Source organism: Mastigoproctus giganteus, chromosome 10 (assembly GCF_048544385.1).
Source record: "Mastigoproctus giganteus isolate SK-2022 chromosome 10, ASM4854438v1, whole genome shotgun sequence".
Taxonomy (NCBI): Eukaryota; Metazoa; Arthropoda; class Arachnida; order Uropygi; family Thelyphonidae; genus Mastigoproctus; species Mastigoproctus giganteus.
In genome coordinates this window covers 220639374-220656145 of record NC_143584.1, presented here as the reverse complement: position 1 = coordinate 220656145, position 16772 = coordinate 220639374, and the positions used below count along the sequence as shown (strand labels likewise).

The following is a 16772-nucleotide window of genomic DNA, read 5'->3' as shown; positions in this document are numbered from 1 at the left end:
GCAAATTGCTGCTATGGATAAAGGGGTGGTTGAGGGGGAGAAGACAGAGTGGTAATCAGTGGACACTGCTCATCGTGGACTAATGTGATTAGTGGAGTCCCTCAGGTTTCAGTGTTGTGTCCATTATTGTTTTCTGTATTTATAAATTATATTGATGATAGTATATCAGGCTTAATGTCCAAGTTTGCAGATGATACGAAGATTGGCAGGGTTGTTAATGACACTAATGACAGTACACTGCTGCAACAGGATCTAGAAAAGTTGAGCAGATGGGCTGAGAGGTGGCAAATGAAGTTTAACATTGACAAATGTAAAGTACTACACATGGGAAGCAGTAATCCCAGAGTAATGTATCAACTCTGTGGTACCACACTGACAGTGGTAGAGAATGAAAAGGACCTGGGGGTAATTGTGTAGGCAGATATGAAGTTTTCTGAGCAGTGCAGACGGTCTGCAAGAGTAGTTCATGGTGTCTTTTCAATGATATACAGGAATTTTTCTAGCAGGGATAAGGAGGTGATTATTCCCTTGTATAAGGCAATGGTCAGGCCACACCTTGAGTACTGCATACAAGTCTGGAGGCCTCATTTTAAGCTAGGATGTAGAGCTGCTGGAGCGAGTACAGAGAAGAGCAAGATCAGTGAATGGAACAAAGGGTTGCTCTTACGAAGAAAGGCTTAAGTTTTGTAAATTACAGTGTCTGGAGACTAGGCACTTGTGAGGTGATCTGATTGAGGTGTATAAAGCCTTGAATGGTTTGAGCATGCTCAATGCAGATGGGATTCTTCCTCTTGCTCAGAATAATAATCGCCTGAGAGCAAAAATTGAAATTGTGGAAAGACAGTTGTAGGATAGATGTGCGGAAATTTGCCTTCAGCCAGTGGGTGGTTGATTTCTGGAACAAACTTCCATCTGGTGTTGTAGAAGTTGATAGCTTAAATAGATTCAAGGCAGAACTTGACAAACATTTGGTGCAAGTGGATGGGTGAAATAAGGGGTTTTTTTTTTTTTTTTGGCTGTTGCTATATAAGCTTGCTTTCTTGTATCATGTGCTAATGCTAAGAGTTCTTCACTTACACGTATTCGATCCCAGTCTTATTTTTGCGCATTGACATACAAGTGAGCGTTAATGTTCTAAAATTCATCAACATACATATTATAATTCAATCGTTATTCATTCACGAATTAAACTTCTCTATGTTGAAGAGTTGAGCAGGCTGGTAGTTTTGTACATCCTATAGAAATATATGAGTAGTTATATTATTTAGACTTATTACTTTTGCTTACTGACTTCAATTTTAATTATTTTGTTACAACCCCAGTAACCACAATGGCAGGTTCAGATTCTAAAAAGAAATGCAGACAATATTCCTTAGAATATTTGAAACTTGGGTTTATTGCATCATTAACAAATGAAATGAGGCCTATGTGTCGTCTTTGTGAAAAAACTTTTAGTAACAATGCAATGAAACCAGCAAAAATGAAAGATATGGATAAGAAAGATATAAAGATAAGCAAAAATGGATAAGAAAGATAAAGATCTTGACTTTTTTAAAGAACTGAAAGAGAAATACAAACATCGACCAACTATAAAATCATTTATGAAAGCACCTGCCGAAGCTGACAATAAACAAGGATTAACAGCCTCCTACAATATTTCTTTTAATATAGCAAAAAAAGGAAAACAATATACAATTGCAGAGGACATTGTTATGCCTGCAATCAAAGAAGTAATTGAAACCGTAATGAAAAAAGATTCTGGCCCTGTTTTAATATGCTTGCCATTGAGTGCAAATAGTGTGAAAAGGGGTATTGGTGAAATGGCTGAAGATGTAGAAAAAACTGTAGTATCAGAACTCAAAAATAGTAAATTCTCCATCGAACTTGATGAATCTACATTTGATAGTCCTTCTATTCTTATGGTTTATGTAAGATATAGTAAAACCAAACATCAAATTATTGACGAATTTTTATTTGCAAAATATCTTGAAAGTGATGGAACAGGGTTGACAATTTTTCAGTGATTGGAAGAATATTTAAATAAGTATGTTATTCCATTTACTAATATAACAGCAGTAGCCACAGATGGTGCACCTGCAATGGTTGGGCCGTTATCGAGGTTTCACTGCCTTTCTGAAAGAAAAAGTTCAAAGTGTATGCACTATTCACTGTGTTGCACCGAAACCATTTGGTGGCAAAAACTCTGTGACGAACTGCGTGATACTCTTAAGAGTGTGTATTAAATCTATTAATCAAATTAGAGCTCTCCCTCTTAAATCGCAATTGTTTGCCAAACTTTGTGAAAAAAATGAAGTATCAAACCATTTATGCTTGCATACTGGAGTAAGATGGTTGTCTAGAGGTGCAAGTCTACAAAGATTTGAGTTTCTTACAGATGTTAATTTGTTTTTGAGTGATGAACTGAAGAGAAATAAGAATCATATTTTGTACTCGGCCGACTTATTTTCAAAATTTAAGGACGTACAGACCCGTCTACAAGGTAAAGATGTCACGATTATTCAAGCTCGGATGATTCTTTTAGGCTTCCAAGCTAAATTAGCCTTATTTAAATCATCAAAAGGTTTTCAGTACTTCTTGAATCTACGACAATTTGGAAGTAAAAGATGAAAACTTAGAATACACAACATCTTCAAAATTTGAGCGAGGATTTTAAATTGTGCTTTGTAGGTTTTGAAAACATGCACATTCCAGATTGGATTATCACGCCATTTTCTGCAGATATTGAAATTATCAAATGTAACTTACAAGATGAACTTATTGAATTGTCAGTTGATCTTGAAGCTAAGACCCTTTTTAAAAATAGAACTTTAAGTTACTTTTGAATGAATATAAATGTTGTAGAAAAATATCCAATACTTTCTGAAGTGGTACTCCCCTTTTTGCTTGAATTTCCAAGCTCGTACATGGTCGAAGCTGGTTTCAGCCATGTTAATCCCATTTTAACAAAACAAAGAAATAAGCTAGATATAGAATTCTGAGGTGATTTAAAGCTGAAACTTACTACTTTTGAACCCAACGTTGCTAATCTTGTCAAGAGTCACCCTTCACATTGACAATGTTAGTAAATTGTATACTAAGTTAATAAAAGTCTTATTTTCATATAAGGAAGATTGTACTATTGTTATTTTATCTAAATTAAATTTTATATTTTATATATTATTTATCCCTCCTATCAAATATGTAATGTTAAGGATGTCAAAAACAAAAACGTATCCCTTTGACGTTAAGCCAATATAATAATATATACTATATTATACATACAATAAACACTTAACTACAAAATAAACAATCTAAAAACTCACATAAGCGTCTTTTTTGCTTGTCTTATTATAATTACGTAATAGTAAAATGGAGGGGATCGGTAAAAAGTCACTCTTGAAGGGGTCGATGGTCAAAGAAGCTTGGTGATCCCTGGTCTAAACTATGAAACGAGAAGAAGAAAAAAAAAATTGACACCGGGGTGCACCTGACCTTGCATGCACTCTCCACACAAAGTAAATCTTATAGAATGACTAGTGATGCACAAGTCTCAGATGTGATAAAAGCAGATATAAGAAACAGTCACTGTCTTACTGAAAATGAAGGATCATGCTTTGTTAGTAAAACTTTTACCAAAATAGTGGTGTAATGCCATGGCTGCATGTATGCACTCAAGTATGCTATATCTAAAATACTTGCAAGAGGACTGCTTTCCAAAATTTTGAATTAAGTTTAAAAAAAATGGGTGCTTTGTCTGTTGCTCTCAAAAGATGCCTCTCCTCCCCTTCCCCAGATGTACCAATGTTTGTTGATGGAATCACTTGTGGCCAATGATGCCACATAAAATGCACACTTGTAGGCTAGTGCCAAGGCAATGTCACAGCAGCTCTGCATTCCATGCACAATGGTGTGCAGTGTTTCAGTCCCTCCTGCAGTGGTGTCACCACCAAATACGGACGATGCGGAAAGGTCAGGGAATGACCATTGCATATCCCTGAGCAATATGGCCTTAGTTGCTAATGCTCCTAAAAACCAAATAACAAACAAAAAAACAAAAATCCTGCAGTGGTTTCCTTACACAATCCATATGCTGCACTGGTTAACTCCCCATGATCTCAACAGTGCATACACTGAGATGTGGTTTCTGCCTATAGCGATATGTTGCCTTGGAACGTCTGTATTGATGAAGCTTGTTTGAAGCTTAGCAGTATTGTGAATACGTATTGTTGAATGTAGACATCACTATTTTATTTATTTTTTATTTTTTTCTTTTGTCTTCCTTTTGTTTCCACATTGTTCTAAATGCTCCATTTTTACAAATTTAATATCTGGGAAACTCAATTTTCCCCCTATAAGCAGGCAAAGTGATCACTTTAATTATAACTATCCCATATGTTAATAGAACTAATTCAGAAAATGTTCAAAAGCTTGTGGCTGTTAAATAAATTGTCATAAATTATTCATTTATAATGAAATACTTGTTTTGATGAAGAATATGAATAGAAACACTGACAGTCTAGAACTACTAGACTAATGGAAAGCTTGCATTGAGTGAAGATGATACTTGACACTATCATCCTTGTATAGGTTCTCCACAATATGATAGTGCATATTTAATCATTTGCATGTTGAAGCTGCTTTTCTGAAGTGGCTCTCTTTGAATGGAAGTCAACTTAAATATTGAAGAACAGATGGTATAAATTTCCTATGAACTTCATTACTTTTTTTTTATATTTTTTTTATATTATATCCATGTTGTCAATTCTATTTTCATAATTCCTATCTCACAAGGGAACCTTTCTGCATTAACGGATCAATAGATAACACTGGTCGGCAAAAAAACCCATTTTTTTTTCGCTCCTTGTTAAAATTATGGGCAATTTTTGTAGATTTGATGTTGTTGAATTCAAATATGGCAACCATATTGCTGTAACACCTACCAATTTTAAGGGAGAAGGGATTAAAGTCAAAAATCAAGTTTCTAGTAAAAAAGATTTCATATATTTTAAGAAATGTTACACAAGTACTAAATATTGAACAATGGGTCTATTAACTATATTTACAAAAATGTTTATCAGATAACAAAACTTATTTTGTTGTTTTTGTCTTTTATAATTGTCCACTGGTGGTCTCCCATATGCAGTTCCAATATATTTGGACTCTTTTTCCCCTGGTATCTTTTTTTCCATTTGAGAAATATCTTGGAGAAACCTTTCAGTGTTCATCGCAGACCGCTTCTAAGTTTTCAGAAAAAAAGTCTAAATGGAAACGAAGCTTTAATGACATGTTGCATCCCAACTCTCTGTACAGTAGAATTAGCTCATCCACAATTTCATTTTTTTTTTTGATTTCTCATTGCCTAAAAAGTTCCGGAAGATGTTTTTGATTGCCTTCCAGGCTCTTATTTCTAGCATTTAATTTTTTAGTGAATTCTTCATCTTGGAATAGCAGTTTGATTTGAGGACCCAAAAAAATTTGCTCTTTTATCACTTATATAAATTCTCTCACTGATTTGAGGAAACTTGCCTCAAACAGGAAAATCCTTTTTTTGTCCATCGCTTTCACAAATATTTTTATCAAACTAGCTTGATGTGCAATGAGGTAAATAGATTTTTGACTTATCCACCAAAGGAGGATGTGCTACATTTTTCTGGCCTGCTGTAGTTTCTGAACAGTCTGGCCATTTTTTTTTTTTTTTTCTCCCAACCCTGTAGCTGTAATTCCTCACTTGGCTGTCCCACTCATATAAAAAGCAGCAGTATTAGTATATCCACCATGCAAAGCTGCCACTTAGGTTGGCACAGCTATTCCATTTGTATTCTTGATGGCATAATTTTTGCAAAAGAACCTGTAGGTTCTCATACATTTCCTTCATGTGAACTGCATGGGTCAATGGTATAGATGGATACTTATTTCCATTATGGAGTTAAACTGCTTTCAAACTGACCTTTGATGAATTGATGAAAAGCCCCCACTGCTCTGGGACTTGCTCTGTCTGTGTAACTCTTTCATTAATTTTTACAATAAACCAAAGCACCATCTATGAGTAATAGGTTATGTTAATTGCCTCTTCCTATAAAAAGACACCTTGACACCCTTTTCAAGAAGAAGATCCACTGCTGAAGCAGTGATCCTAGTAACTGAAGCTTGGTTTTGGAGAGGTCCAAATCTCAGACCAAATCGTTCAATTCTGTCTGAGTGATTAGATGTGCCTTTGCAGTATCAAGTCTGGATCTGTACTCGTTCTGGAGTCGTCATCTTTTGGAGACACCTTTTCCTATCCTGAATCAGTCAAGTTCATAAATTTCTGGTGGCTTTGGCACTTGCATTGTATCATCATGAGGAACTGGCCTTAGAGCAGAAGGTATGTTGGGATACTCTACTTTATGCTTGGATTTCTCAGAAAAAACAGAAATACTGGTCATGTAAAAGTAACAGTTGTTTGTTTGTTATTTGGTTTTTAGGAGCATTAGCAACTAAGGCCATATTGCTCCGGGATATGCGGTGGTCATTTCCCTGACCTTTCTGCATCCTCCGTATTTGGTGGTGACGGGCTTGAACCACGGTCTAATCAAGAAGCGTGTGCTATGCACTGCTGCTCCTTCCCACCTGGCTACGGAGTCGCCCTCGTTTGTTGTCTCGAGGTTCACTCCATATCACCGGAACAGCAAAGGGCAAAGATTTATGACTACCTAGAAGCCAGCATGTTAATGCCCTTGAACATGAGCTACAGGAAATCTTTGGTGCCCATACTTTATCTTGATCTCCAACCTTATGTCCAAAATAGAGTTCATAGGCTTTTCTCACATGTCGTGACAGTGACTTCTGCAGTTTTAATACTACTTATGTAGCAAAAGTTATGAGGCTTATTTTGGCAAGTACCCGACATATTTCATGTACATTTGAGGTACGTGCACATAAGAACACCATTAAGAAATTGTAGATTTTCATTTCTAATTTAAATACTTGTTCGCTTTGTTCATCTCTCTCTCTCTCTCTCTCTCTCTCTCTCTCTCTCTCTCTCTCTCTCTCTCTCTCTCTCTCTCTCTCTCTCTGAAACATACACTTTTTGACATATGAAAGTGCTTTCTAGAAGGCCCACGATATTTCTAGACACCTTGAGAGCTCTTTCAAATGTCTAGAAACATCCTGACTTTTCTTCTACACAACAATATTTTAGAACATTCCAGAAGATTCTTGAATGTTGTAGAAGCTTTTGAATCTAGAAATCTGAATGCTGTATAAAAAATAGATGGAAAAGATGATTAAACCAATTACAGGTCTTGGTTTTCGGTCATTAACCTAAAATATTACAATGTTTCTAGAGCCTTCTAGAAACATCCTGACCTTTTTTCTGCACGTAGCAATATTCTGGAATGTTTTCTCAAATGTTGTAGAAAGCTCTTAAATGCTCTAGAAATCTTCCGAGTGTTTTATAAAAAAAAAAAATAGAAAAGATGATTAAACCAACTACAGGACTTGGTTTTCGGTCATTAACCTATGCTATTTGAAAACTGAGTGTGATGAGAACTTTTTAAGCACATATCTGAGTTTTTGAATATATTTCCTACAAGAATTTAATTATTTCAAGGAGGAAATCAATGCTGGCAGTGTAATTATTAAGTTAATTAATAACACCTTCATAATGATTTTTAAATAATGCTTTTTTGGTACTCAGGTAAACTCAATGAGGTGACAGTATATGTTACATACAATATAATTGAAAAAAAAAAAAATCTGTATAAACATTTTGCTAAACTTGTAACAGAGAAACATTTTATTACATTGTGTTTAAAAAAAAAAAAATCAATAAGCATTGATTTAATTCCTGGAATATGGCCATAACAGGTATTATGTGTTCAGTGTGTACTCTGTACATCTTTTCTCCACTGTCCTTAAATATTTTGTGATAAACGTATTTTCTTAATTAGTTGTATTGCTAGGTTTGTTAGTGTCAATGTTATGTAAGAACAATTTCTGTTTTCAGAAATGGATGATTCAGACAGTGATGCTGATACTTTAACATATAAAGAAATGGTACGAAGAGACAACAGAAGATGGGAAGCAGCAGATAAGAACAAGGATGGTTTATTAACAAAAGAAGAATTTGCAGATTTTCTTCATCCAGAAGAAGCGCCCCATATGCAAGATATTGTTGTCACTGAAACTTTAGAGGATATAGATAAAGACAAAGATGGAAAAATTTCACTTGAAGAATATATAGGTAAAATTTGTTATTTAATATTTTTATTTCCTTTGGATCATTGATGCTACAGAAGTTGCACTTTTTGCATAGTTCTGTTAAACATACGTATACAAAAACTACAATTATAGTAACTACAAATAGTATATCCATCCATCCGAATCTATAATATCGAGTGGTGTATATGTTACTGTGTTAGAATAAACCAGGCTTCCTGGACTATACTGATTGCTTTGTCCTACCATAGGCAGAAGGTTTTCAGCCTGTAAATTATCCATCCCATATTTGAAATCTATCCTCTTTGGTTTGGACACTGTAGTTAGAGTTCCTTCAGGTGGAACAGTTTTTTTTTTTTTTTTCTTTCTCTTTCTTATTCCTTATGTTATAATATGCAAGTTACTGTTTTTGTAATTTTTTAGGACTGTCTGTGATCCTGGGATATGTACATGAACACTGTTGCATACATTGCAAGGCCAATCATGTTAGCCCAGTCTTGGCTTTTGTGCTGGTAAATTGGCTGAAATAAAAAAATATATATTTTTTATTTTCTGCAACAATAGCAAATATGAAATTTCACTTTGAAAATATTCAAAACATGAACAATTCATTTTTGGTTTCTTTTAACAGGAAACAAAAAATTAATATATAAGTTTGCTTTGTTGTTTTGACAATTTTTAGGTGATATGTATGGTGGTGCTGGAGAAGGAGAAGAAGAGCCCGATTGGGTAAAGAATGAGAGAGAACAATTCAACACATATAGAGACAAAAATAATGATGGCCATATGGATAAGAATGAAGTCCGTGAGTGGATTTTGCCCTCAGACTATAATCATAGTGAAGCAGAAGCAAGACATCTCATATATGAATCAGATTCTGATAAGGTAATGTAGAATGTCTCATTGTTATATTTAATAACATATTTGCATTATAAATATAATACTAGTTATTTATACCTCCCTCTTTCTTCATTCTGTCATCTCTTACATTGATGATATTGAGAAAAATATTTAATCTTAATTTAGTTGTAATTTGTAAATCTACTTGATATGAGGGAGGGGAGGGAGGGAGGGATCAGGATTAGAAAAAGTATTAAGTACTACATTTGGTGTCTTTTATATATAAAATGTCAGATCAGTCTGTTTGTTATCAACTGTGTTAGTAGGCATTCTAAATATACTTGGGATACTAAACTGAAAAACTTGAGTTTTTACCCAACTGTGTGTGTATGTATTAACAAACTACAGAACTTTGTGATTAGGTAGATGATATGCTTCATCTTATAAGATTGTTTAAAATTTCTCTTTCATCTGTGCCAGGGGTGTCTGGCCATGGCCTCTCTCCTTTACATTGTGCAGCCATGTATGCAGCCTACAAGTGTTATGTGCCCCCAAGTTTAAAACAAGTTCATCACAAAATATACAAGGACTGTTCTGAAAATGCATGGACTGGGATCATTACTCTGAGTCACTTAGGAGGTTGGTGTGGGTCTCCTTTTTGAAATAGTGTCCTTCACATTCTATACACCTTTTACAGCGGTTCACTAGCTTCTGAAACACATGCTGCAGCCCCTTTTCTGAAAGGCATTGCAGGATACCGGATGTGGCAGGTTTAACTTCACTTGTGTTAAATTTTTTTTCCTCAACTTTTTTTTTTTTTTTTTTTTTTAGGCCCAGAAATCGCATGGTGCAGGGTCTGGGCTATGTGGAGGGTGGTCTAGTAGTTGACCACCAATTTTCTCTAAAGCTTGCATTGCTGGTTATGCAATATGTGGTCTAGCATTACCTTGAAGAAGAAACCATTCTTGATTAAGCAGTTTGTCTTTTTTTTTTTCTTTTTTTTTTTTTTTGCAAATTGCTCCTTTGAGGTGAACTTGTAACATGTTAGCATAATATTCTCCATTTACAGTTCGTTTCTCAGGAATTCAGTGCTGCAGTATTTATTATTCTGCAGGCATCAAAAAACAAAATCAACAAATTTTTTTTGAACCAAAAACTATTTTTTTGGAGGTGGTGAATCGTGGTATTTCTATATGCTTGACTGTTGTTTGGATTTGGGATCAAAATGTTTAATCCAGGACTCATCACACATGATTATTTGATTCAAAAAGTCTGGCTCTTCCACCACCTTGTCAATAAAGGCTTGACAAAGTTCAACGTGGCATTCTTTTGGTTCTGCGGTAAGATCACGCAGTACCCATCTTGTGCAAACATTTGATGTGTTAAGGTGCGTCTTTACAGTTTTGTGACATGTTGCTATACATGTTGTTGTGACATGTGTACAACTTAACCGCCAGATTGCGAATTAATAAACTTCTATTATAGAATATGTTTGAGATGATTCAAGAAGCTGATAGTGAAGAAGACTTGGGCGGAATGGCCATATTTAAATGGTGGAGGCATTTTAAGGATGGAAAAAAAGCGTACAAAAGAAGCGGCCGTCCATCAACCTCCATGAATGATGAAAACATCAAGGAAGCCGAAACGTTATTGAAAGAAAATAGTTTATCGATTCGTGTTCTTTGCACAAACACGTGACATCTTGCTACACCAACATTTCAACTGAACTGCCAGAACACGAATCGATAAACTTCTATTTCCTTTCAATAACGTTACAGCTTCCTGAATGTTTTTATCGTTCACTGAGGTTAACAGACGCCCGCTTTGTTCATCTCTTACATTTTTTTTTTTTCAGTCCTTAAAATGCTTCCACCATTTAAATATGGCCGTTCTGCCCAAGGCATTTTCACCATACGCTTTTTGAATCATCTCAAACATATTCTGACCACTTTTGCCTAACTTTACACCAAATTCAGTTGTGATTCTTTGTCTAATAATTAATGAAATATCTTTCTCATCCCCATCATAAAACACTTCACAAACTGTTATAAAGAACACAAAAATGAATACTATATGATACGCTTGCACAAACTAAGAAAAGGTGGTGAACATTCCTAGACCACAAACTCGTCACTCGTTTCCATAGTGACGAAGCAGTGTTGCCAGTCCGCGTATTTTCAGAACAGCACTCATACTTTCACATTGATTTTTGATAATATCCGTTTTAATAATATTTGATTTTTCTATATTGCTTCGGCATATGTATTTTGAGATTTGGTTTAGTGGAAATATAATTGGTGAATTTTCTTGTATAATTATTAAATGCAAAAAGAAAACTAATATCAATATATTTAACAAAAATTAAATTCTATGTTTAAAATTGCATAAATTGCATACAAAAAGAAAATGAAGGCTGCAAGACCAGTTCCTTACCTAAAGAACTGGTCTTGCAGCCTTCATTTTCTTTTTGCACCCCCCCTTGACAAAAAGGTTGGATGCCCATTTTTTATTTTCTAATTATTTTATTAAGACATGCCTTAGCATCTTATTTGACTTTCACTGGCTTTTCAGTGATCTGTCCTTATTACTTTCCCCCACTTAAAAATCTTTCTTGCCTTTCTCTCAGTTCATCTTTGACTCACTTGTTAATAAGTCTACAAATTTTGTGTGGCTGTACATTTTCCTCTTTGTGGTTAAAAACCAAAGTACTTGGAAGGAGAAACTTCATGGTCAGAGATTCTGATTAATTTAATATTTCGGTTCATGAAGCAATGGGGAAAATGACTTTAGGCTTTATGAAACATTTGGACAATTCTGGCCATTATTTAATTGCTTGTGGCAGTCATCATTGCAATTTTGAAAATTATATTTCACCAAATAGTGTGTGTGTGTGTGTGTGTGTGTGTGTGTGTGTATATATATATATATATACACACACACACACACCACCAATATAGAGAATATGAAAATGCACAAAAAAAGAATTTAAGATGTGTTTAAAAATATACTTATAGTAGTCTGATCTGTAATTAACACATGATCTGACCAGAGTTCCACATCTGGTTCTGAACACACGTTAATCAATCTGCTTCCTGAAGTGCTCCTGTGCTTTTTTCATCCTTAAAAATTACATAATAAAAGGAAAGATCAGCACCTGTTGATGTTTGGTATAAAGAAATGTGAAAAGATACACCATTATGAATGATGAGAAAAGTGATGGTACTTAATGAGAGTGAATTGGAGTAATTATTAGTAGTTAATTAAATATAAATAGCTTATCTCTAAAAAGTTGTATATTGAGAATGTAATCCCATTATATCATGCTGTCACAGATGACCTTCCATGTGCATTATAATGGCAGTAGCTCTTTGCCAAGGCTGCTTCAATCACATAACCAGCCATAAAATTGAGATTGTGTATTAGTTGTTCTAAGTTTATCCTTTTGTTACACAACTAGGTGTATTCATATTAATGTAACAGAAGGAATTGACAGAGGCTCTTTTGTTGGCATGGTTACAATATCGAAAATTATTGCATCTAATGCTATTATAACTGGAAAAAGTTCTCCTTTAGATGATCTTTTGAGTTATGGAATAGAATACAATGTGAGACAGACCAGAGTAAGACTATTTGACATAGTCTCTATTGGATGGAGTATCAGAGCAGACAGCCGACTCAACACTCTCTTGACAGTACAACACAGATATTTTTATCTCACCTGGTGTCATTAATGCTAAAATTTCACAGCTAACTGTGTGGAGGATGAATCTTTCTTTTTTGTATTGTATCAATGGAAAGGTACGTGTGTTGGTGGTGTTTTGCTGGGACACCCTAGGTCCTCTGTGCACAAATATATTTGATAGTAGATAACTGTCATACCATCATTGCTAATCATGTATGCACCACTGCTTTATTGTGCATTATCCTGTTGGATGGTACCTTCCAACAGGATAATGTGCTGGACCAGTCATGTAGGAATGGTTTGCTTTCCCCCTCCAGTAGGTCCCCTCAATTCCCATCTGTTACCGTGTTCATCCCCTGACTTGAATGTCATCAAACATCTGTGAGATGAGGTTGAGATCTGCCACCATCCCAATGTATGACAGTTATAGAATCCATGCCATGACCAGGGGCATTGAGGGATGGGGTGGACAAGTTAGCTGTTCCAGCTGTGGACACCACATAAAGGCCTGGATCCTGGAGGGGGAAAGAGGAATTGGAAGGGGAAATGGCTGGCCTGGTGAGGCCCTTTTTGTCCTGGAGCCTGTGCTGGCACTCATTGTCCCCATACAATGTAGCCTATGGAGACTAAATCAATATGTTAGGTAGGTGATTCTTTCAGTTTTATATAGGTAGAGTAAAAAAAATTCCTTCAATAAGAACACAAATTTAAAATTCTTTGTTCTTTCTGCTTCCAAAGGAATCTTCTGTAGCAACCGTTTGCACAAATTTTTTTGCATTCAAACTGAAGGTAATATAAAAAAATATTTGACCGTGACCCTTTCTGAAGAAGAGGTCACAATCCCTAGATTATGCACTTTGAGCTATCAACTAATCTCAGTCCTCCTATTTATTTCTGTGTGTGTGTGTGTGTGTGTGTGTGTGTGTGTGTGTGTGTGTGTGTGTGTGTGTGTGTGTGTGTGTGTGTGTGTGTGTGTGTGTGTGATAAATCTTAAAATATCACATTAATAAAGTATTTGAAATAAGTTGACCTTTAATCTCTTTGGCATAAGTGTATCCACTAGTTTTTTCCTTGGCATTCAAAGAGAAGTTTTCCTTTTCATTTTGGCATTATTTTTATTTTAAACTTAACCTTGTGCAAAATCAAAATCCACCCTAAAATGAAATGTCACTCCCACAACTTGAATGATACCTCAGAAATTAAAAATATCCTGATTCTAGAAAGTGATCCATTATCTTGCATATTGCCCATATTTGTTCACAAATTTCTGTCCGTGGAAATTACTCTTTTCAACTGGCATCTGCGATTGAACTTTCTGACCTCCCCCCCCCATTTCAGTTATCTGAAATAACTTTGTTTCATATACATTTTCTGAGAATCTTAAAAGTATTGGCCAGACTAGCACATAAACAACTGTTAAAAGTTAACTCTGAACAGGGAGGATTTTGTACATTTCTTATGGAAATGAAATTTTTTAAAGGCAAAATTTTAAAAATTACAGAAAATTAAGTGTAATTTTTTTATTTACTTTTAATGTCATTCTAAAACAATTATTGGAGAGGAATTACTGAGGAAGGGAATGTAACTTCCATTAATAGTTATTTGGCAGCTGAACCATTTCAAAGTAATGTCAAATAATATCTATAACAATATAAAGATAGTAAACCTTGTAGGTAAAGGGAAGGAAATGTTCTGTTCTTTGGTTTATTTAAATATTTTTATGGAATAAATTTTTATTATTCCATCAATTTTTATTGTTATAAATATGTAAATGAAGACAGCACTATGTACACTATTTTAAGTTTTATTTATTTTTTATCATCACAGGATCAGAAACTCACTAAAGAAGAAATAGTCAGCAAATATGATTTATTTGTTGGAAGCCAAGCCACAGATTTTGGTGAAGCACTAGTCAGACATGATGAATTTTGAAAGCTATAGTGCAGTAATAATACTATTCCAAATACCTTTTGGAATTGACTCTAATGTACAGTTTTTGTGTTCAATACTTCTCTTTAATTATAACTAAACTTTTAGTTATAGTATCATTTACAATTTGTATATTTTTTACACTTATTTGTGAAGTCCAAAATGCATTTTTATGGAAGCATTTTTATACTTTTGTATTTTGCCATCTAAGAATTTAGAATCTTATTACTATACCTGTAATTTACATGGTCTGAACTGTCACATCCTGAATGAACGCCTGTGAATGATAATTTATATAATTTAAAATATCATTAAGTTAAATGTGTTGTATAGATGTTATTTCAAGCACTTTTAGTATTGTACAGTCATTTATCTTGAAGATTAGTGCCAATTATTTCCAGAATACAGGTAACTTTCATATAACACATTAGTTAGGTTCCTATAAAATCTTGTGTAGTGTGAAACTGTGTTATAGGGACTAAGAATCAGTACAAAAAGGGAGGTTACATTCCAAAAGCTAACAAAAATACACCGTGTTTTTTTATATAACTATCGGAAACTTAATTTTTATTTAAAATAGTAATATCCAAATACAGAGTGCTTTTTCCGTTTTCATAATTATTAGTGCTTGGGGACGAACTGTCTTATTTGCAGAGATGAAAGATCCTGCAGCAACAGCAGTTCTAATTTTCTGCTCATTTTTCTTTATGGTCTGGATTGTTGCTTCATAAACTTTTTGCAATGTATGAGACCTTTTTCTTTTAAGACATTCCAAAATTTGTATCTTTGATTCTAGAAAAGTTTTTTTTTTTTTTTTTGAGTGGTGCTTCTTTACTTTCCTTAGACATAATTTAGTGCTGAATTTAATTCACAACAAAAATTATTCCTATACGGTTCTTAAGAACAAAATTTTGTAATACATACCTGGAAAAATTTATAAACAATCAAATAAAAACCAAAATTTGGTGAAACACAAGCAGTTGCTCTTGATATCTCAAAGGCTTTCGATCGTGTTTGGCATAAAGGTCTTCTAAACATGCTTCCATCTTATGGTTTGCCAACTGTTTTGTGTAATTGGCTATCCAGTTTTCTCTTTGATCGCTCACTTGAGGGTAATGGTAGATCGCTCTCTGTCTTCTAACTTTTCCACTAATGCTGGTATCCCTCAAGGCTCAGTTCTTTCCCCCACTCTTTTCCTCTTGTATATTAATGACCTTCCATTGACTGGAAATCCTATCCTTAGTTTTGTTGATGATAGGATAATGCATTCACCTTTCCATTTTGTAAAACCTTGCGCTGCTCAATCAGCTTCAACTTCTCGAATATCTGCTACCAATTCCTTAAATGCCAATCTCCAGGTAATTCTCCAGTGGGGCAAAGACAACTTAGTTGATTTCAATGCTTCTAAAACTCAGTCTTGTCTTATATCTCGAAAAAAGGATTCTTCTGCTCCTATGCTTATTTTTGGTGACACTCCGATTTCTAGGCAAAATATCTCTTTTGGGGATTAACTTAACTTCTAATCTTTATTGGCACAAGCACATTACAAATATTGCTTCCTCTGCATCTTAAAAAACTTGGTTTTCTCTTTTGCTCTCGGCGTTACTTTTCTTCCAAACAGCTATTCACTCTGTACAAATTGCAAATCCACCCTACCATGGAATATTGTTCCCACATCTGGGGTGGTGCCCCCAAACCTCTCTCTCAGGCTTCTAGATTCTGTTCAGAAGAGGGCAGTTAGGTTAATTAATGATTCATCTCTAACAGAGTCTCTCCACTCTATCTCATAGACGTTCTGTTTCTGCTGCTTGCCTTTTCTACAGATATTTCCATGGGCACTGTTCTTCTGAATTGGCTTCTGTAATTCCCGCTCTCTTTCAAAACAGTCCGAACACGTGCCACCACCAGTCAACATCCATTTACTGTCCAACTTCAAACTCACAGAACCAACTTTTTATCTTCCTCGTTTATTCATTCAACTGCCGTTTTCTGGAACAACCTTCCGTCATATGTATTTCCTGAAAATTAGTCTATAGAAGTTCAAGTCTAATGTTAGCAAATATCTTCTTTCGTCTTTTCAACCTCCAACCCAAGCATGGTACTAAGTACTATAGGTTCTAAT

The 16772-nt window shown here is 34.8% G+C and overlaps 1 protein-coding gene across 1 annotated transcript in view; it reads left to right on the top strand.

Annotated features, from left to right (window-relative positions):
• Nucleotides 1-14689, top strand: part of LOC150079948 (calumenin-like) — a 30895-nt gene extending 16206 nt beyond the window's left edge. The window contains exons 6-8 of the mRNA XM_090383286.1: nt 7988-8224; nt 8882-9084; nt 14549-14689. Of these exons, the coding sequence (XP_090239412.1) occupies nt 7988-8224; nt 8882-9084; nt 14549-14653 (545 nt within the window). The 3' untranslated portion in view covers nt 14654-14689. The remainder of the gene's footprint in view (nt 1-7987; nt 8225-8881; nt 9085-14548) is intronic.
• Nucleotides 14690-16772: the final 2083 nt, after the last annotated feature.